This window comes from Dunckerocampus dactyliophorus, chromosome 7, assembly GCF_027744805.1.
Source record: "Dunckerocampus dactyliophorus isolate RoL2022-P2 chromosome 7, RoL_Ddac_1.1, whole genome shotgun sequence".
NCBI classification, from domain to species: Eukaryota; Metazoa; Chordata; class Actinopteri; order Syngnathiformes; family Syngnathidae; genus Dunckerocampus; species Dunckerocampus dactyliophorus.
This window is the reverse complement of record NC_072825.1, coordinates 19,412,678-19,428,696: the sequence shown is the minus strand read 5'-3', so window position 1 is coordinate 19,428,696 and position 16,019 is coordinate 19,412,678. Positions and strand designations below refer to the sequence as shown.

The window sequence follows — 16,019 nt, the reverse complement described above, 5'->3', positions numbered from 1 at the left end:
TGTGAACACAGCCTTGCTTCATGTTCTGTACACCTATTAGCAAATCATTACTTTTTCAGACAGTTCCTTTAAATTTGCATCCATCCAACAGGCGGGGCCATTGCTTCTTTTTCCTGATTCAGCAAATCCCAGAGCTTTAATAAGGATGTTTTGACGCAACATTTGTGAAACTTAAAGTGGGGTGACAAACAAGTCCGTGACTAACGACTGATTACAAATTGTACACATGTCAGTGACATTTACCAACAAGCCGGGGTCCATTAGAGCAGGTGGTTGGGACTCGATGGACTCGGATTATAAATCAGAATATGGAGGTAGATTTCCAAAATCAGGTAAGAATTGCCAGTATTCATTTCTATTTATATATAATATACAATAGCTGTTATTTATTTAGAACATACATATTACTTACAATGCATTTTTATGTGTCCCTTTGTGTGTCTCAGTGTGGTGGATTGGAGCTGCTGCTGTGTGTCTGGGGCTGCTCTATCTTCTCCTGCTGATTATCATCATAGCCATGGTGGCCCAACGTGAGTACATTCCTTGCTTGACATGATTGTAAGTCCAAACAGCAATGCTAAAGGTGTGTCTAGTACGCTAAAGTAGATCAGTGTCCATTAATACTTGCTATTAATGACAGCACTTTGTTGTTGTTTTTTTAAATTCAAATCTGCCCCTTTTTTTGCAGATATCGGGCCAACCCTTCTTAAAGACACTGAACAACTGCTCTTTAGTGCCATTAGGTGTGACAATTTGACTTCACAATGTTTCCAGTTACAAAGCAGATACAACACCTTGTTGGAAAGAAACAACCAGTTAGAGATCAAGCTCTGTTCTCTGACTAAAGAGAAAGACACTGTCACAGGGGAGCGGGACACCCTCCAAAATGAGCGGGACACCCTCCAAAATGAGCGAGACACCCTAAGAGACGAACGAGATCATCTAAAGTTGGTATCCAGCAATTTGACTAAGGAGTTGGCGGTTCTGCAGAACCGATTCAACACCGTGGTTGAAAGTCGCGATGGCTTGAAAGAGGAGGCCCAAGAGTTGAATCAGAACAGAACAGGTGAGACCTCCACATGAACAAGTTGAAACCTTTTTTTTTCTTTTGTCCTGTCAAACCATTGTGGCATATAGTATTGTTGATCTAAATGCCCTTACATGCTAAACAGATTTTCTCTTCCCCTGTTATGTATATTTTATTTGACTTTATTTGGGAGTGGCCGGAGCAGAGTAGGAGGGGATAGAAAAGAAGAGAAAGGAAAACAGAAAACAGAAACACATGCATACTTCTTATGAAGCTGTTGCTGTTGTACATTTTCTTGCCTTAAAGAGATCAATTTACAATTTTATTCTGTTTCCAATAGAAAAACTTTGTCCATCGCACTGGGTCAAATTCCAGGAGAAATGCTACTACATTTCTAAGAAAGGTAAAACTCTTTCATGGCAAGCAAGTAGAAGAGACTGTAAAGACAGAGGAGGTGACCTGGTCATCATCACCACAAGACAGGAGCAGAATTTTGTCACCGCATATTACGACCGAATCTGGATCGGTCTGTCTGACTCGGATCAAGAGGGCAAGTGGAAGTGGGTGAACGGGGAAGAACTGGACTTTAAAGGATTCTGGCAGAAAGGGGAGCCCAACGACTCTGATGGAGACGAGAACTGTGTGGAGGTTTCACATTCAGGAAGGGGATGGAATGATATGCCTTGTCATGAGCAATTATCCTGGGTTTGTGAAGATTAACATCCACTTTGTAGGTCTGCTTCTCGAGTTTATCATTTTATATCTACTGCATATCCATATTCATGTATGTGCTGCATATTTAATACATCAGGTATTTTCACATTATTTTCCTTTGCAGAATGGAACTTCTGAGGTAGAACGTAATCCCAACCGGGTTGGCTGATCATTTGTTTTTCTTCATAGTAAACAATACAAAACATATAAAATACAAAAAATTCTACTACTCACCCTGTGCATTTGTGCATGGAGAGAGAGTTGCTGACTCAAGATTCAAGAGATTCAAGATTCAAGAGAGTTTTATTGTCATGTGCATGGTAAAACAGCAGTTATACCATGCAATGAAAATCTTATTCTGTTCATTCTCCCAAGAAAAGAAAGAAAACACAAGAAAGACGTCATGTATCAGACTTTTTAACATGTTTAACACTGTCATACAAGTGTGAAAATAAGTTAACCGCTCCATAATGGCACTTCAAACAATTACTGCATATGCTTGAATTGTCTTCACAAAAGGATTGCACGATTGCATGCATGTGAGCTTTTAATGGTAATGGTAATCACATGAGGCGTGGATGTTGAGAGTGGCGTGGGAACTTTATCTCAGCCATGGGAAGGGTGTAAATTTTGGTACACATCATCAGTAGTGTACCTTTCAATCAGTGGATGTCAAGCTGTGTCCCAAGCATGAATAAACTAGTGTGGGGGGAGAGGTAGGGGCAATGAGCTAGGCAATAAGGTCCCGACCTGGGACCAACAAACTGCCCCGCCCACCGGGTCGTCACTCAGCCATTATACCGCTCCTCCATCATATTCAAAGGTTCCTGGGCTTCGCAAACATCTATAGCTGGTCTATTAGGAATTTTTGTAGAGTCGCAGAACTTTTGAGGCTCACATCTGTTAAAGTTCCGTTTACTTGGATCCCAGAGGGTAATTCAGCATTTGTGAAGCTTCAATGTAAAGGATCGATAGATTGAATACGCCTGCAACACCCTCATCAGCTCAGCCACAGGTCTCCGTCTGTTTCACATGTCGTACGGATACCAACCTCCGGCTTTTCTCTCGTTGGAGTCGGAGTCTGCGGTGCTTGCCCGCCTGGCCTGGCGCACTTGTATGCACATCAGTGGTTGTCCAACCGCCAACCCATCATTTAGACACGGGATCGGAGAGGAATTTGTGGATGTCGAACATGTCATGGCTGTATGTTGTATGTCTTATCAATAGGTTTCTCCTATTTGTTGTCATCAGGATGGAACAAAAACTGCCCAGGATGTCATCTACTATGACATCTACTATGGCACAATTTGTACTATGGCACAATTTTGAACAGTCGCAATAGGTGCGGACACCACCTATGGAGATTTTGGGAGAGAAGAGTGGCCGTAAAAAAAATATATAAAAGAAAAGAGGTTTGAAGCTATAGTTGGTCTGGTCTGGGTGGAGGATGCAAATGAACAGGCAATAAAGAGACGTTACATCATCATAATAAAGCGACCAGTGTATTTTGTTATTAAAAATCCATGTTTTACACTGCAACATCCATCCATCCATGAATTTTCTTTGCCGGTTATCCTCATTAGGGTTGCGGGGGTATGCTGGAGCCTATCCCAGCTGACTTCAGGCGACACTGCAACATGTCATGTAAATATCTGCGTTTTGCACCATTAAATAATGAAATATACAATTTATTAGGTAATGATATTCATGTAAACATGTTGAAAATGTATTTATGTAGCCGGTCTGTGCTGACACTGGCTAAAAATTGATTCTGCGTTGTGTTCTTTGACGTTTGTGTGACGAGGAGACAGCTGCAGTTCTCTTGCCAGCCAGAGGGGGCGTGTCTTCTCTGTGCACAACATATAAAATGTACAGCAACGTGAATAAGCTTCACGCACACGTCTCCTCTCCTCAGCAGTCCAGAAGGCGGCTGAAGCATTTCGAACAAAATATACAAAAAGAGGGAGCCGACATACCTGCGCACAACATATAAAACGTACAGCAACTTCAATAAGTTTCATGCGCACGTCTCCTAAAAAAAAGAAAACCACATGAAAAACGAACTCTCCAAACCTAGCTTAATTGACAGCAGTAACTTTCGTGAGTTGTCTTTAAATGCTGTACATAATACAGAGAGCACACACTGGCATGAAATGTCTCTTATATTCATATTAACATATTAAAACATTGTTGCCATTATTGACTAACATACTTGTCCTCAGCAGTCCAGAAGGCGACTGAAGAGGATCCGGCCAAGAAGGGCAGGAAATGAGATCACAGCGATGTCAAAGTTCACACAAGAAAAAGGAATGCAAATAAAATAAAGACTGCCCATAAAAAAGTGCATATAACAACAAATACATACGTGAGAAATGAAAAATGAATTATTGGTGAAATTAAATTAACTGAATTAACACATCGGTTACATTTACAGTATGTAGCGTTAGCAACTTACACACCACTTAGATACAGTCGATGCATATAATGAAATCAACACTGAAATCCACACTATTAAGTTCAGGGGCGCACGGCTTATTATTACATTGGCATTAATGCACTGGTGATCTGGAATGATCCAAACGCAAGAAAATGCAGTGTTGCAAGGAGTTTTTCCATAGGCGATATGGCATGGCTCTCCATTTCTGACAGTGTGCTGACAAAGCGCACAGAAGATTCTCTCTGTCCGTCGTCTGTCATTGCATACGGTCTCCATAATGAGCGCGTCCGTACATAGCGCTTTGCCAGTTTGCGCCTGTCTTCCAAAAGTGCTAAAAAAAGACGCAAAAATACAGATCGCAAACAGGTTTCAGATTTAATCAATCGCATTGCGGTAGCAAAATGATTACATTTGCATGTCGTCCTCGCATTATATTGTGTGTTCTGATAATCAGCATATCTTCTGCATATATGTGAAAGCAAGCATGCAAAATGGATTGTCTGTGGTATTTTGCTCATTTGACAGACACAACACTCGTCGCACCATGTTAGTAGATCAATGAAGTTTCAAGTCATATTATTTTTGGCTATTCTAGCAACCTCTGGGTGTGTGTGGAGTGTGACACTGCCGAGGAGGGGCTACCATTGCTTTCATGCAAGTACAATTAAATAACTGATGCATCACGGATGCGCTTGCAATTTTAGTGACTCAGGAGGCAGGGCAGGATGTCCAGAAACCAGAAGGTCTAACAATACAGTTGTCCCTCACTACATCTAAGCTAAGTGAAGCCCTTTGTTCATCGACGAGATCTTGAAATGGCTATGCATGCGTTCATAAGTTCTCACATTGATAACTGTAAAGCCCTGTATGTTGGTATCAACCAGTCTTTACTCAACCGTTTACATCCAACCATCCATCCATTTTCTACACCGCTTCTCCTTTTTAGGGTCGCGAGGTCAACCGTTTACAATGGGTACAAAATGCTGCTTGTGTGGCTTTTGACCAACATTCGTAGACAGAGCTAGATCACTCCAGCTCTGCGCTCTCTGCACTGGCTTCTAGTTCGTTTCAGAGTTGATTTGAAACTTTTAATGTGTGTTTTTAAGGCAGTTCATGGTGCTGCGCCGTCTTATTCATGTGAGCTTTTAAACATTCTTCGCCCCAGCAGAAGTCTGCGGTCTGCTCACCAACAGCTGTTTGAGGTCCCTCAGCCCGATTGCAAACAGTGGTGTGATCGGTCCTTTTCTGTAGCTGGTCCCAGGCTTTTGAAGGTCTTACCTGGTGAATTGACGGACTTACATTTGTTTAAGGCTAAACTTAAGACTCATTCAGAACTGCATTCGGCACAAACTAGAATCGTGACACTTTTATTTATTTTTATTTATTTTAATACTGACATTTTATCTATTGTTTAATTATGTTCGTCTTGTGTTTTTTTTTTTTTTTTTTTTACAGTTTATCTTGCAGTGTTGTCCAGCACTTTGGTTCAGCTAGAGCTGATGTAAGCGGCTATATAAATAAAGTTTGATTGATTGATTAATACTTTGCAGTTCGAACATCGCTCCCTCACTCTATCACGGTTTTTCTAAAATTCATGAATAAATGACCACTGTTTCGTGGTTGGCTATAGACTTTTATTGGTGAAAAAATATTGAAAGACAGGTTATATGTAGTATTGTGGCCACTGGGTGTCAGTAGCATTATACTGATGAGACGTGACATATTAGATTAGATTACCTTCACACTGCATGTAGTTAGTCATGGCATGCCCGACATGACAGAGTTCTCCTCCCATTCCCTGCGGAAGTGGTAAAGTTTGGGCTTCTTACTTTGTCTTTCTTCCCCACTCCGTTTAAAACCTTTTCCTAAGTTTAAATTAAGTAAATTGGAGAGGCTAACAAGTTAGCTCGCTAACTTGCTATGCTAGTGGCAGCCGCCTCTTGTGTCCCTGCAGTGGTGCCGTAGCCTGCGCATTGCAGTTGAGCAATGTGTTGCACACAAAGAATAATAGGAGTGTAAAAGTGATTATAGGGTGTTATTTCATGTCTACGGGTTCTCTAATAAATGTAAAAATCGTATTTAGAAAGACATAAACAGGTTTTCTATGCTCTAACTACAAAAATATTCCATTTGTAATTAAGGAATCATACTTCGCGGAATTTAATTTATCACGGATGGGTTTGGAACCAATTAAAAGCGATAAACGAGACTGTCTAGCTAGCTGTATTATAACTGAAACCAAGACCTATTGTCTAAAGACCACAATGTCACACAAATGAGGCAAGACTGTCATTCATTTGCTGTGTTGAATAGCAAGAAATGGGGGGGAAAAAGGAAGGAATGAGCATTCATAATATTGCACTATTATGCTTGGTGACTTCCTGTTATTGCACACAGGAAATTTTGCTGATGAGCTTTGCTGACTCCTCTGTAAGTTAGAATGTGCATGTAAAGTGGAGTCTTATTTTTCTAGAGAACAGTGCACATAAGATAATCATTCTGTCAAGTTTGTGAACAAAGCTTTGTTCCATGTTCTATACACCTATTACACATCAGCAACTTTTTCAGACAGCTCCTTTAAACTTGTATCCATCCAAAAGGCGTGGCTATTGCTTTTTTTTTTTCCTGATTCAGCAGATGCCAGAGCCTTAATAATGATGTTTTGACACAACACTTGTGAAACTTGAAGTGGGGTGACAAACAAGTAGGTGACTAAAGAGTGATTACAAATTGTACACATGCCTGTGACATTTAACAACAAGTCAGGGACGATTACAGCAGATGGTTGCAACTTGATGGACTCGGGTTATAAATCAGAATATGGAGACAGATTTCCAAGATCAGGTAAGAATGCTCAGGATATACTGTATGTAAAACTATCAATGTATTGACATTGCTAATTGGCATTATTATGTGTCTCAGTGTGGTGGATTGGAGCTGCTGCTGTGTGTCTGGGGCTGCTCTATCTTCTTCTGCTGATTATCATCTTAGCCATGGTGGCCCAACGTAAGTACATGCCTTGACATGACTGCAATCAAACAATGCTTATGTCAGTGTGTGGGTACCGAGAGCTCTTACATGCACTTCAAGCAGCATTTCTATGTGTTTTCTTGAAAACAAAATCAAAATCTGCTCATTTTTTTTGTAGACATCGGGCCAACCCCTCTTAAAGACGCCAAACCATTGCCCTTAAGTGTCGTCGGGTGTGACAATCTGACTTTACAATGTTTCCACTTACAGAGCAAATACAATACCTTGCTAGAAAGCAACAACAAGTTAGAAAACAAGCTTTGTTCTCTGAGTAAAGAGAAAGACACCGTCACGGGGGTGCGGGACTCCCTTCAAAATGAGAGAGACGGCCTTCAGAATGAGCGAGACACTCTCCAAAAAGAGCGAAACACCCTGCACAGTGAACATGACGCCCTCAAATATCAGCGAGACACCCTGCAGAAGGAGCATGACGCTCTCCAAAAGGAACAGGAAACTCTCAGAAACGAGCAAGAATCCCTAAAAAGTGAGCGAGATGCGCTCAAAGAATCCCTCCAAAGCAACATGGACACCCTTCAAAATGAGAAAAACGCCCTCAAAAGTGAGCGAGACACGATCCAAAACGAGAAAGATACTCTCCAAAATGAGCGGGACACCATCATGACAGAGCGGGACTCCCTAAGAGACGAACGAGACTTTCTGAAGTTGGTATCCAGCAATCTGACTAAAGAGTTGGAGCTCCTGCAGAGCCGATTCAACACCGTGGTTGAAAGTCGAGATGGCTTGAAGGAGGAGGCTAAAGAGTTAAATCAGAACAGAACAGGTAAGACCGCCACACAAACAACAAGTTGAAACCTGTGGATAAATACCGGGTAAGTAGACACTTTATTGATCCCACAGGAAATTCTTTATTAAAGATCAGTCCTTGTGAGACAATGAAACAGAACAAACACAGATCTTCTATCTTATCTTAGTCATTATTTGTCTAATTAGTAGTGTGTGGCCATCATGTCGTATCAGACTCTTGGATTCCCACCACTGTTATGCACGTGACATAATAGACATGCATTCAGACATGCATGTGCTGCCAGGCGCCCCCTTTTTGTTAAACACAATGGGTAAACAACATTTGTTTACTCCTGTTAGTTATTGGGTAAACACCTGTAGGCGCCACTTTGATGTTCTTCCTCTTTTGGTTATTAACCACACTAAAATCAATCTAATGTAGATTATGATATGCAATGTAATTAATTCTAGTCAAAGATAAAACAGCCAATACCTTAACTTTACATTCATGTGACAAAGCAAATACCCTACTGACCCCAATATAAGATCAACCTGAATGTAAGACGACTGCTCTGTTTCAAAACCCGTGTTTGCAATATTTTTAAAACAAAATCTTGTTAAGTCTTGAAATAATAAGAAGTACTGTCGTAGAATATCATATTTCTGAGCCGCTCAATAGTTGCTTGACGACTGCATCATCGATCACCATCATCCTAACATTGCATCATACTGTAACTCTTCTTCTGTTTTCTAATTTTCCTCACCTCTGAGATACTTTTTTCAAACAGGTCTCTGTGTCACAGCTTTATTGCATTAGCTCTCCAGGTGTGTGTGAGTGACAGGAAGAAAAGCTCTGAATCGCTTGGAGAGAAGTCATTTACCGCCACGTGCTGGTTTGCGTGTGTTAATCTGTAGACCCTGAATAGAAAACAAGCCCATCTTTTTCAGATTTTATTGTCGGGAAAAAATCTTAAGAGTTTTAAATTCAGAAGAATACCATTATTAGTCATTAGTACAGAATATTACAACATTTTCACAGGACCTTTTTTCTTTTCAATTTAGTTCTAATGTTCATTCATAATGCTGGCCATGTTTACTTAAAAATAGGCCACAGACCAATAAAAACTGCCCTTTGGGGGGGACAGTGGACACCCCTGTTTTAAATATTACTAATACTAGTACTACCCCATGGGGAGCAATGTTCTTTATGTTACATCTTTGTGTTGCTTTTATTAACAATTGATTCAATGGTGAGCATCTACTTAATTTCCAAATTCTAACTTAGTGCCATTTAAGGAAAAGATAAAGTGGATACAAGTTTGCATTATCACGACACACAGCTTTAAATGAGTGCCAGCGAGTGCCAGCACTAATATGAGAAGTGTCTTAGCTGGTCCAGCACATGATGTTGCACTTAAGGAGGTGAGCCTGGGTTGTCATGGCAATGATAGAAACACATGCATACTTCTGGTGCAACTGTTCTACATTTTGTTGCCTGATCAATTCACAGATTCTTTTTCCTATAGAAAAACTTTGTCCACTGGACTGGGTCAAATACCAGGAGAAATGCTACTACATCTCTAAAAAAGGTAGCACTCATTCGTGGCATGCAAGTAGAAGAGATTGTCAAGACAGAGGAGGTGACCTGGCCATCATCACCACAAGACAGGAGCAGGATTTTGTCACCACATATTACGACCGACTCTGGATCGGCCTGTCTGACTTGGATCAAGAGGGCAAGTGGAAGTGGGTGAACGGGGAAGAACTGGACTTTAAAGGGTTCTGGCAGAGAAGGGAGCCCAACAACTCAGATGGAAATGAGGACTGTGTGGAGGTGTCACGTGCAGGAAGGGGATGGAATGATGCACCTTGTCGTGTGCAATTATCGTGGGTTTGTGAAGATTAACATCCACGTTGTGGTTCTGCTTCCTCAGGCTTAATTGTGCAGAAGAAGTCATCATTTTATATCTACTGCACATCCATCTGCCTTGAATACACCAGGCACCTTAATTTCCTTTGCACAGTGGACCTTCTCGGGTAGAATGTAATCTGTAATGTGTTTTTCCACATAGGAAATAGTTAAAATAGAAATCAAGGGTGAAACATTTAACATTTGTAACTGATTGCATGTAAAAACTACAGCTGTCAAATTATTACATTTTTTAATTAATCACAGTGTTCAAATAAATTCAACGATTAATCACCTATTTGCAACTTTGTCTGAAACATGCCAATTTTTACTGTATAACAAGATGTCTCCTTTCTTGAGGAGGTGCTCAAGATTGTAAAGATTGAACCTGTTTTATTTTTCTTTTGAATTTAGCTTTAGTCTTTGTTTTACGAGGCTGAGAGAACTACAGGCTAAAGGTATGCCTATGGTATATTTAGACCAGGAATTACCAGGAACATGTCTGTTGAAATGAGTTGAAAGGTGGCTAAGACTTACAATGTTTGATTTGTTGCTGGTTGTTTTTCCTAAAAGGCAAAGTTCATATAGTCTTTCATTTATGAAAATGGTCAAACACAAAAAATACAGCGAAAAAAGAACAAAAATACACAAGAATGGTCAAAACACAAACATGCAAAAGCCCTGCTTGGACGAAACTACGAGCAAGAAAAGATAGTTACACAAGAGCTTACCAAAATGTAACCAAAAGCTGACAAAATGAAAGACTTGTAGCAAAACATTGATAATGCAAATGGAAGGCATGCAGCAAACAAATGGCAAAGGCAGGAAAAATACTCCAACAACCATGTGATATTGAGACGCCACCAAATACTGCTAGGCTGAGGGCCTGTCCGTTTTCAGTTCAAAACTCTAACGTATTTTACAGTTTCAACCGTTCATCCACACAGCAACGGCGTTCTGGGTGCCCTGAGATGGTATTTTTTTAAAGATGGCTTCCAGGGTGGGAAAATCTGACAAGACCGCTTTGTTGCTGTCGCGTGGACAAGCAAAACACTGCTTTCTAAGAACGATGATGTCACCGCCCTCTCACTGTAACTACTGGAACAAAACCTTGCCATCCTCAATGAACTACACATGGAGCACAGACGCATAAACAATTACACATGTAAAAAACTGTTGGTTTTTGTTTGTTGTGTAGAAGAAGACGATGGACCTTATGGCCATGCATTCTGTCTTCCTCTATAGTTTTTTCCTGCCCTATATATTACATCGTTTTCACCCAGTGATCCGTTCTATGGTGGACGGTACTTCTAATCCAAAATTGTGTGGACATGATTTTCATTCTCTTTCTTTAACCCGTCAAAAAAAAAAAAAAAACAGGAGCGTTCACGTGTAGACAGGGCCTTATTGGAAAATGAAATTCACAACCAGCTGCTGACCGTGGCTCTGCCCAGCGCCCAACTCCCGGAAGTCTGCAGGCTTTGAAAAAAACAGGAAGTAACAAAGTACAGGACCAAAATAAGTGCACAGCAGTGCTTAGATGTGACAGTAATGTCACAAACACGAGTGTATTTATTTATTTGAGCCGTTGAATAGGAGGTATTGAACATTCATGATATTGAACTCTTATGACTTTCTGTTTTTGCATTCAGGAACTTAGGACTCTCCTGCAACATTGCTAAAAGATCGGTCTTTTGTGAATAAAAGACGACCCAAATGCCATGTTAGCATGTACGTGTAAAGTGGAGTCTTTTTAATTCTTGAGAACAGCACACATAGATAAGTCAAGTCAAGTTTGTGAACAAACAAAGCTGTGCTGCAGGTTCGATACACCTATTACACATTATAACAAGGTTGTCAGACTGCTTCTTTAAATTTCTATCCATCCAAAAGGCGTGACTATTGCTTTTTTCCTGATTCAGCAGATGCCGGAGCTTTAATAAGGACGCTTTGACGCAACACTTGTGAAAGTGGGGTGACAAACAAGTAGGTGACTAAAGAGTGACTACAAATTGTACACATGCCTGTGACATTTAACAGCAAGTCAGGGGTGATTGGAACAGATGGGTGGAATTTGATGGACTCGGATTGTAAATCATCACAATATGGAGACAGATTTCCAAGATCAGGTAAGAATGCTAATGATTATATAATAAAACTATCAATGAATGGACACTGCTTGATTGGTGTTTTATGTGTCTCAGTGTGGTGGATTGGAGCTGCTGCTGTGTGTCTGGGGCTGCTGTATCTTCTGCTGATTATTATTATAGCCATGGTGGCCCAACGTGAGTACATGCCTTGACATGATTGCAAGTCCAAACAACAATGAGTATGCAAGTGTGTGTGTGTCTAGAAAGCTTAATGCGCCGCTGAAGTAGATCAACACATGTTATTAATGACAGCATTTCTCTATATGTTTTTTTTTATATATAAAATCAAAATCTGCACATTTTTTTGCAGATATCGGGCAAACCCCTCTTCAAGACACCGAACAACTGCCCATTCGTATAATGGGGTGTGATAATCTGACTTCACAATGTATAAAGTTACAGAGCAAATACAACACCTTGCTGGAAAGCAACAACCAGTTAGAGAACAAGCTCTGTTCTTTGACTAAAGAGAAAGACATCGTCACAGGAGAGCGGGACACCCTTCAAAACAATAGAGACAGCCTTCAGAACGAGCGAGACGTTCTCCGAAATGAGCGAAACACCCTGCACAGTGAACGTGACACCCTCAAATATCAGCGAGACACCTTCAGGAGTGAGCGAGACACCCTGCAAAATGAGCAAGAAGCCCTCGAGAAGGAGCGAGACACTCTCAAGGGTGAGAAAGAATCCCTCCAAAATGACAGAGACACCCTCCAAAATGAGAAAGGAACCCTCAAAGCTGAGCGCGACACCCTCCAAAGAGAGAAAGAAACCCTCAAAAGTGAGCTGGACACCCTCCAAACTGAGCGAGAAACTCTCAAAAGTGAGCGAGACATTCTGAAGGGTGAGAAAATATCACTCCAAAATGACAGGGACACCCTCCGAAGTGAGAAAGAAACCCTCAGAAGTGAGCGAGACACTCTCAAGGGTGAGAAAGAAACTCTAAAAAATGAGCGAAACACCGTCATGACTGAGCGAGACTCCTTAAGAGACGAACGAGATCATCTGAAGTTGGTATCCAGCAATCTGACCAAAGAGTTGGAGGTCCTGCAGAGTCGATTCAACACCGTGGTTGAAAGTCGAGATGGCTTGAAGGAGGAGGCTAAAGAGTTAAATCAGGACAGAACAGGTAAGACCGCCACACAAACAACAAGTTGAAACCTGTGGATAAATACCAGGAATGTAGACACTTTATTTGTAGGGGTGTTGCAGAATAGTCGACTATTCGATTGGGAGGATTTTGTTTCGGCTATCGATCTTGCCGTCAAATCGTATAAAAATGTCATGTGATCAAGATTGTACCATTCTGACTACGTGAAGGGTGGCAACAGCCACAGCTGAGAATATATTTTTGCAAAAAACTTCTTTTTTATTGTTATAAATAGCCTATTTTAAAACTAAAGCAGCCTAATTCTTGTTCATAAAGAATTGAAAATGACGTGTGTTCATCAGAAGACCTATACTCACGCATTCATAAACAAATCACCGGCTTCAGTGACACAATCCAAAAGAGCTGAGGTGAGCGGTAGCTTTGAACGTTAAAAGGACTGTCAACATCAACAGACTCATTGGCTCATAAGGGCTACTGAAAAATCATCCAAAGTGTGGAAGTCTTGTGAAAAGGTTAAAGACTACAGAAGAAGTTGTTCTTCTTGTTATACATTTTCTTACCTTACAGTGATCAATTCACAATTTCATTCTGTTTCCACTAGAAAAACTTTGTCCATCGGACTGGGTCAAATTCCAGGAGAAATGCTACTACATTTCTAAACAAGATAACACTCATTCGTGGAAAGCAAGTAGAAGAGACTGTAAAGACAGAGGAGGTGACCTGGCCATCATCACCACAAGAGAGGAGCAGGATTTTGTCAGCGCATACTATGATCGAATCTGGATCGGTCTGTCTGACTTGGATCATGAGGGCAAGTGGAAGTGGGTGAACGGGGAAGAACTGGACTTTAAAGGATTCTGGCAGAAAGGGGAGCCCAACAACTCAGATGGAAATGAGGACTGTGTGGAGATTTCACGTTCAGGAAGGGGATGGAACGATATGCCTTGCGGCGAGCAATTGTCTTGGGTTTGTGAAGATTAACAGTTTGTGGGTCTGCTTCCTCAGGTTTAATTGTGCAGAACAAGTCATCGTTTTATATCTACTGCACATCCATATGCCATTTAATAAATTAGACATCCTCACCTTTAATTCCTTTGCACAGTGCAACTTTTAGTGTGGTGCATAATCTACTACGGTAGTACAAAGGAAATAATAGAAATAGAAATCAAGGGTTTAACTACCGCCATCATAAAAGCTCATCGGCATTTAACGTTCCTAAGTGATTGCATGTAAAAATCAAAATACATTGTTTCCCACAGGACTGCTATCTATTGACGTCATTGTGTCGAGAGGGAAAGCACAACAAATAGCTTTAATCTACACGGGAACTTTCTTCTGTCACTTCTTTTTATACGTCACAAACAAGTGAGTCCCTTTTGAGAGCCTTTGCCATTTGCCATTAGTCTCATTTCATATCTTGAGGGGTCTGATTAATTGCTTAAATATAGTGACAACTAAGCTGGCAACACTGATCCCTCCTGCTACATCTTTTTATTCTCTGGCAGACCCGGTGCTTGTAAGATGTGTCCCACCACGTTATGTAATAATGGTGCAATATGTAAAATGAAATAGATTTTCACCTCAATTTGTAATAACGCCACATTTTGTAATTATCACCCGTATTTTGTAATAAAATGAAAATTAAACTTAGCTGCATTTTGTAATAACCTGTTCCATATTGTAAAGGTTATTACAAAATGTAGATCCTGCACTTTCAATATTATAAAATGCGACAAAGTTTATTATGCATTCAAAACTTTGATTACAAAGTGCATTCAAGAAATGTAAACATTTTACAAATGTGTTATTTCATAATGAGGTGAAAATGTATTACATTGTTACATAATGTTCACTTTATTATTACATTATATACTGTAAATTATATATTCTACTATTACATGTGTGTTAACAGGCGGAGTTGCACAGACAGTCCCATTCTGATGTGTTTATGAGCAAGGGCAAATAAGTAGCACCAAATCTACTTGTGTCGTTCCAAATTTAATTGGGGCAGCCAGCTAAGTGTCCATTCTGGTGCACTTTTTTTTATTATGAGTGATGGGAACATCGCTTCGGCCTATTATACTGAGCAGCCAGGACATGAATATCTATACAGCTTTATTTTTTAAATTTCCTGTTCTGTGGTCATCATCACATTTCTCGTCTTTGCCATTACTGATAGCCTTCTATGATGGCGTCGAAAATAAAACACAAGTTACGCAAGATATACAAAACACCCACATGACGTCATGCGCGATGGTGATTTGAGGTCTTAGTTTGCACGACTTCAGAGGCCAATTTTTCCCCAAAATTTGGGAAAAATTGCAATTCTGAATGTTTCCTCTGTGCTTCAATATTTGTTGATAAAAATATTTGCCAATTTGACTATTTTCTTGTATTGTGTGTACACTGTATTTGAAAGAGACATTATAGAACCATATTTTATGTATTCAACAAATATCATAATTAAGGACTTCCATATTGTCGTACAGTATGCGTGTATATACACACATACTATATATATATATATATAAAATATTATGCAGTAGTGGCTAAATCTGTTCAGCTGTGTTTATAGTGTTGTTTCATATAATAAAGTTTAATAAAATGAAATTAAGAGACTATGTTTTTTTTACCTGTGTTATTAGTTCCTGCCTTACTGTGTTTTTTCACATAAATGACCTACAGCAATGGTGTCCACAGTGCGGTCCGGGGGCCATTTGCGGCCCGTGGCTGTGATTTTAGCAGCCCGCAGCACAGACTAAAAATGTGATTTAACAAGGAAATAAAAAAAAAAACAACAGCAGCAAAAATGGGAAATCAATCAAAAGTCAGACTTGTAATCTAGCGAGGAAAAAAAGACATAATTTCACAATTTATAGTAGAAGTAAAAGTGTCAT

The 16,019-nt window shown here is 40.2% G+C and overlaps 3 protein-coding genes across 5 annotated transcripts; all 3 read left to right on the top strand.

Moving 5' to 3' along the window:
- Window positions 1-185: 185 nt before the first annotated feature.
- Window positions 186-3,195, top strand: LOC129185166 (C-type lectin domain family 4 member M-like). 2 transcript variants are annotated; one of them, XM_054781910.1, is made up of 5 exons: window positions 186-332; window positions 447-530; window positions 689-1,066; window positions 1,368-1,761; window positions 1,866-3,195. In XM_054781910.1, the coding sequence occupies exons 1-4, from the start codon at window positions 227-229 to the stop codon at window positions 1,745-1,747; spliced, it is 948 nt and encodes a 315-aa protein (XP_054637885.1). In that variant the 5' UTR covers window positions 186-226; the 3' UTR covers window positions 1,748-1,761; window positions 1,866-3,195. The 2 variants fall into 2 exon arrangements, with proteins under 2 accessions (XP_054637885.1, XP_054637884.1); XM_054781909.1 differs by having other exon boundaries at window positions 1,368-3,195.
- Window positions 3,196-6,875: 3,680 nt separating this feature from the next.
- LOC129185226 (C-type lectin domain family 10 member A-like) lies at window positions 6,876-10,132 on the top strand. Its single transcript, XM_054782022.1, has 4 exons — window positions 6,876-7,022; window positions 7,101-7,184; window positions 7,327-7,989; window positions 9,479-10,132. Exons 1-4 carry the CDS (start codon window positions 6,917-6,919, stop codon window positions 9,856-9,858), a joined length of 1,233 nt encoding a protein of 410 aa, XP_054637997.1. The 5' UTR covers window positions 6,876-6,916; the 3' UTR covers window positions 9,859-10,132.
- Window positions 10,133-11,421: 1,289 nt separating this feature from the next.
- Window positions 11,422-15,691, top strand: LOC129185052 (low affinity immunoglobulin epsilon Fc receptor-like). 2 transcript variants are annotated; one of them, XM_054781706.1, is made up of 5 exons: window positions 11,424-11,460; window positions 11,784-11,990; window positions 12,066-12,146; window positions 12,322-13,140; window positions 13,724-15,691. In XM_054781706.1, exons 2-5 carry the CDS (start codon window positions 11,882-11,884, stop codon window positions 14,101-14,103), a joined length of 1,389 nt encoding a protein of 462 aa, XP_054637681.1. In that variant the 5' UTR covers window positions 11,424-11,460; window positions 11,784-11,881; the 3' UTR covers window positions 14,104-15,691. The 2 variants fall into 2 exon arrangements, with proteins under 2 accessions (XP_054637682.1, XP_054637681.1); XM_054781707.1 differs by lacking the exon at window positions 12,066-12,146 and having other exon boundaries at window positions 11,422-11,460.
- The last annotated feature ends 328 nt before the right edge of the window (window positions 15,692-16,019 follow it).

Bases quoted from the DNA above. Each gene is read 5' to 3' on its own strand.
- LOC129185226 (XM_054782022.1), top strand. From the start codon at position 6,917: ATGCCTGTGACATTTAACAACAAGTCAGGGACGATTACAGCAGATGGT. The intron at 7,185-7,326 runs GTAAGTACATGC...TTTTTTTTGTAG, and splicing joins CTTAGCCATGGTGGCCCAAC to ACATCGGGCCAACCCCTCTT. The intron at 7,990-9,478 runs GTAAGACCGCCA...TTTTTCCTATAG, and splicing joins GTTAAATCAGAACAGAACAG to AAAAACTTTGTCCACTGGAC.
- LOC129185052 (XM_054781706.1), top strand. From the start codon at position 11,882: ATGCCTGTGACATTTAACAGCAAGTCAGGGGTGATTGGAACAGATGGG. The intron at 11,991-12,065 runs GTAAGAATGCTA...TATGTGTCTCAG, and splicing joins AGACAGATTTCCAAGATCAG to TGTGGTGGATTGGAGCTGCT. The intron at 13,141-13,723 runs GTAAGACCGCCA...TGTTTCCACTAG, and splicing joins GTTAAATCAGGACAGAACAG to AAAAACTTTGTCCATCGGAC.
- LOC129185166 (XM_054781910.1), top strand. From the start codon at position 227: ATGTCAGTGACATTTACCAACAAGCCGGGGTCCATTAGAGCAGGTGGT. The intron at 333-446 runs GTAAGAATTGCC...TGTGTGTCTCAG, and splicing joins AGGTAGATTTCCAAAATCAG to TGTGGTGGATTGGAGCTGCT. The intron at 531-688 runs GTGAGTACATTC...CTTTTTTTGCAG, and splicing joins CATAGCCATGGTGGCCCAAC to ATATCGGGCCAACCCTTCTT.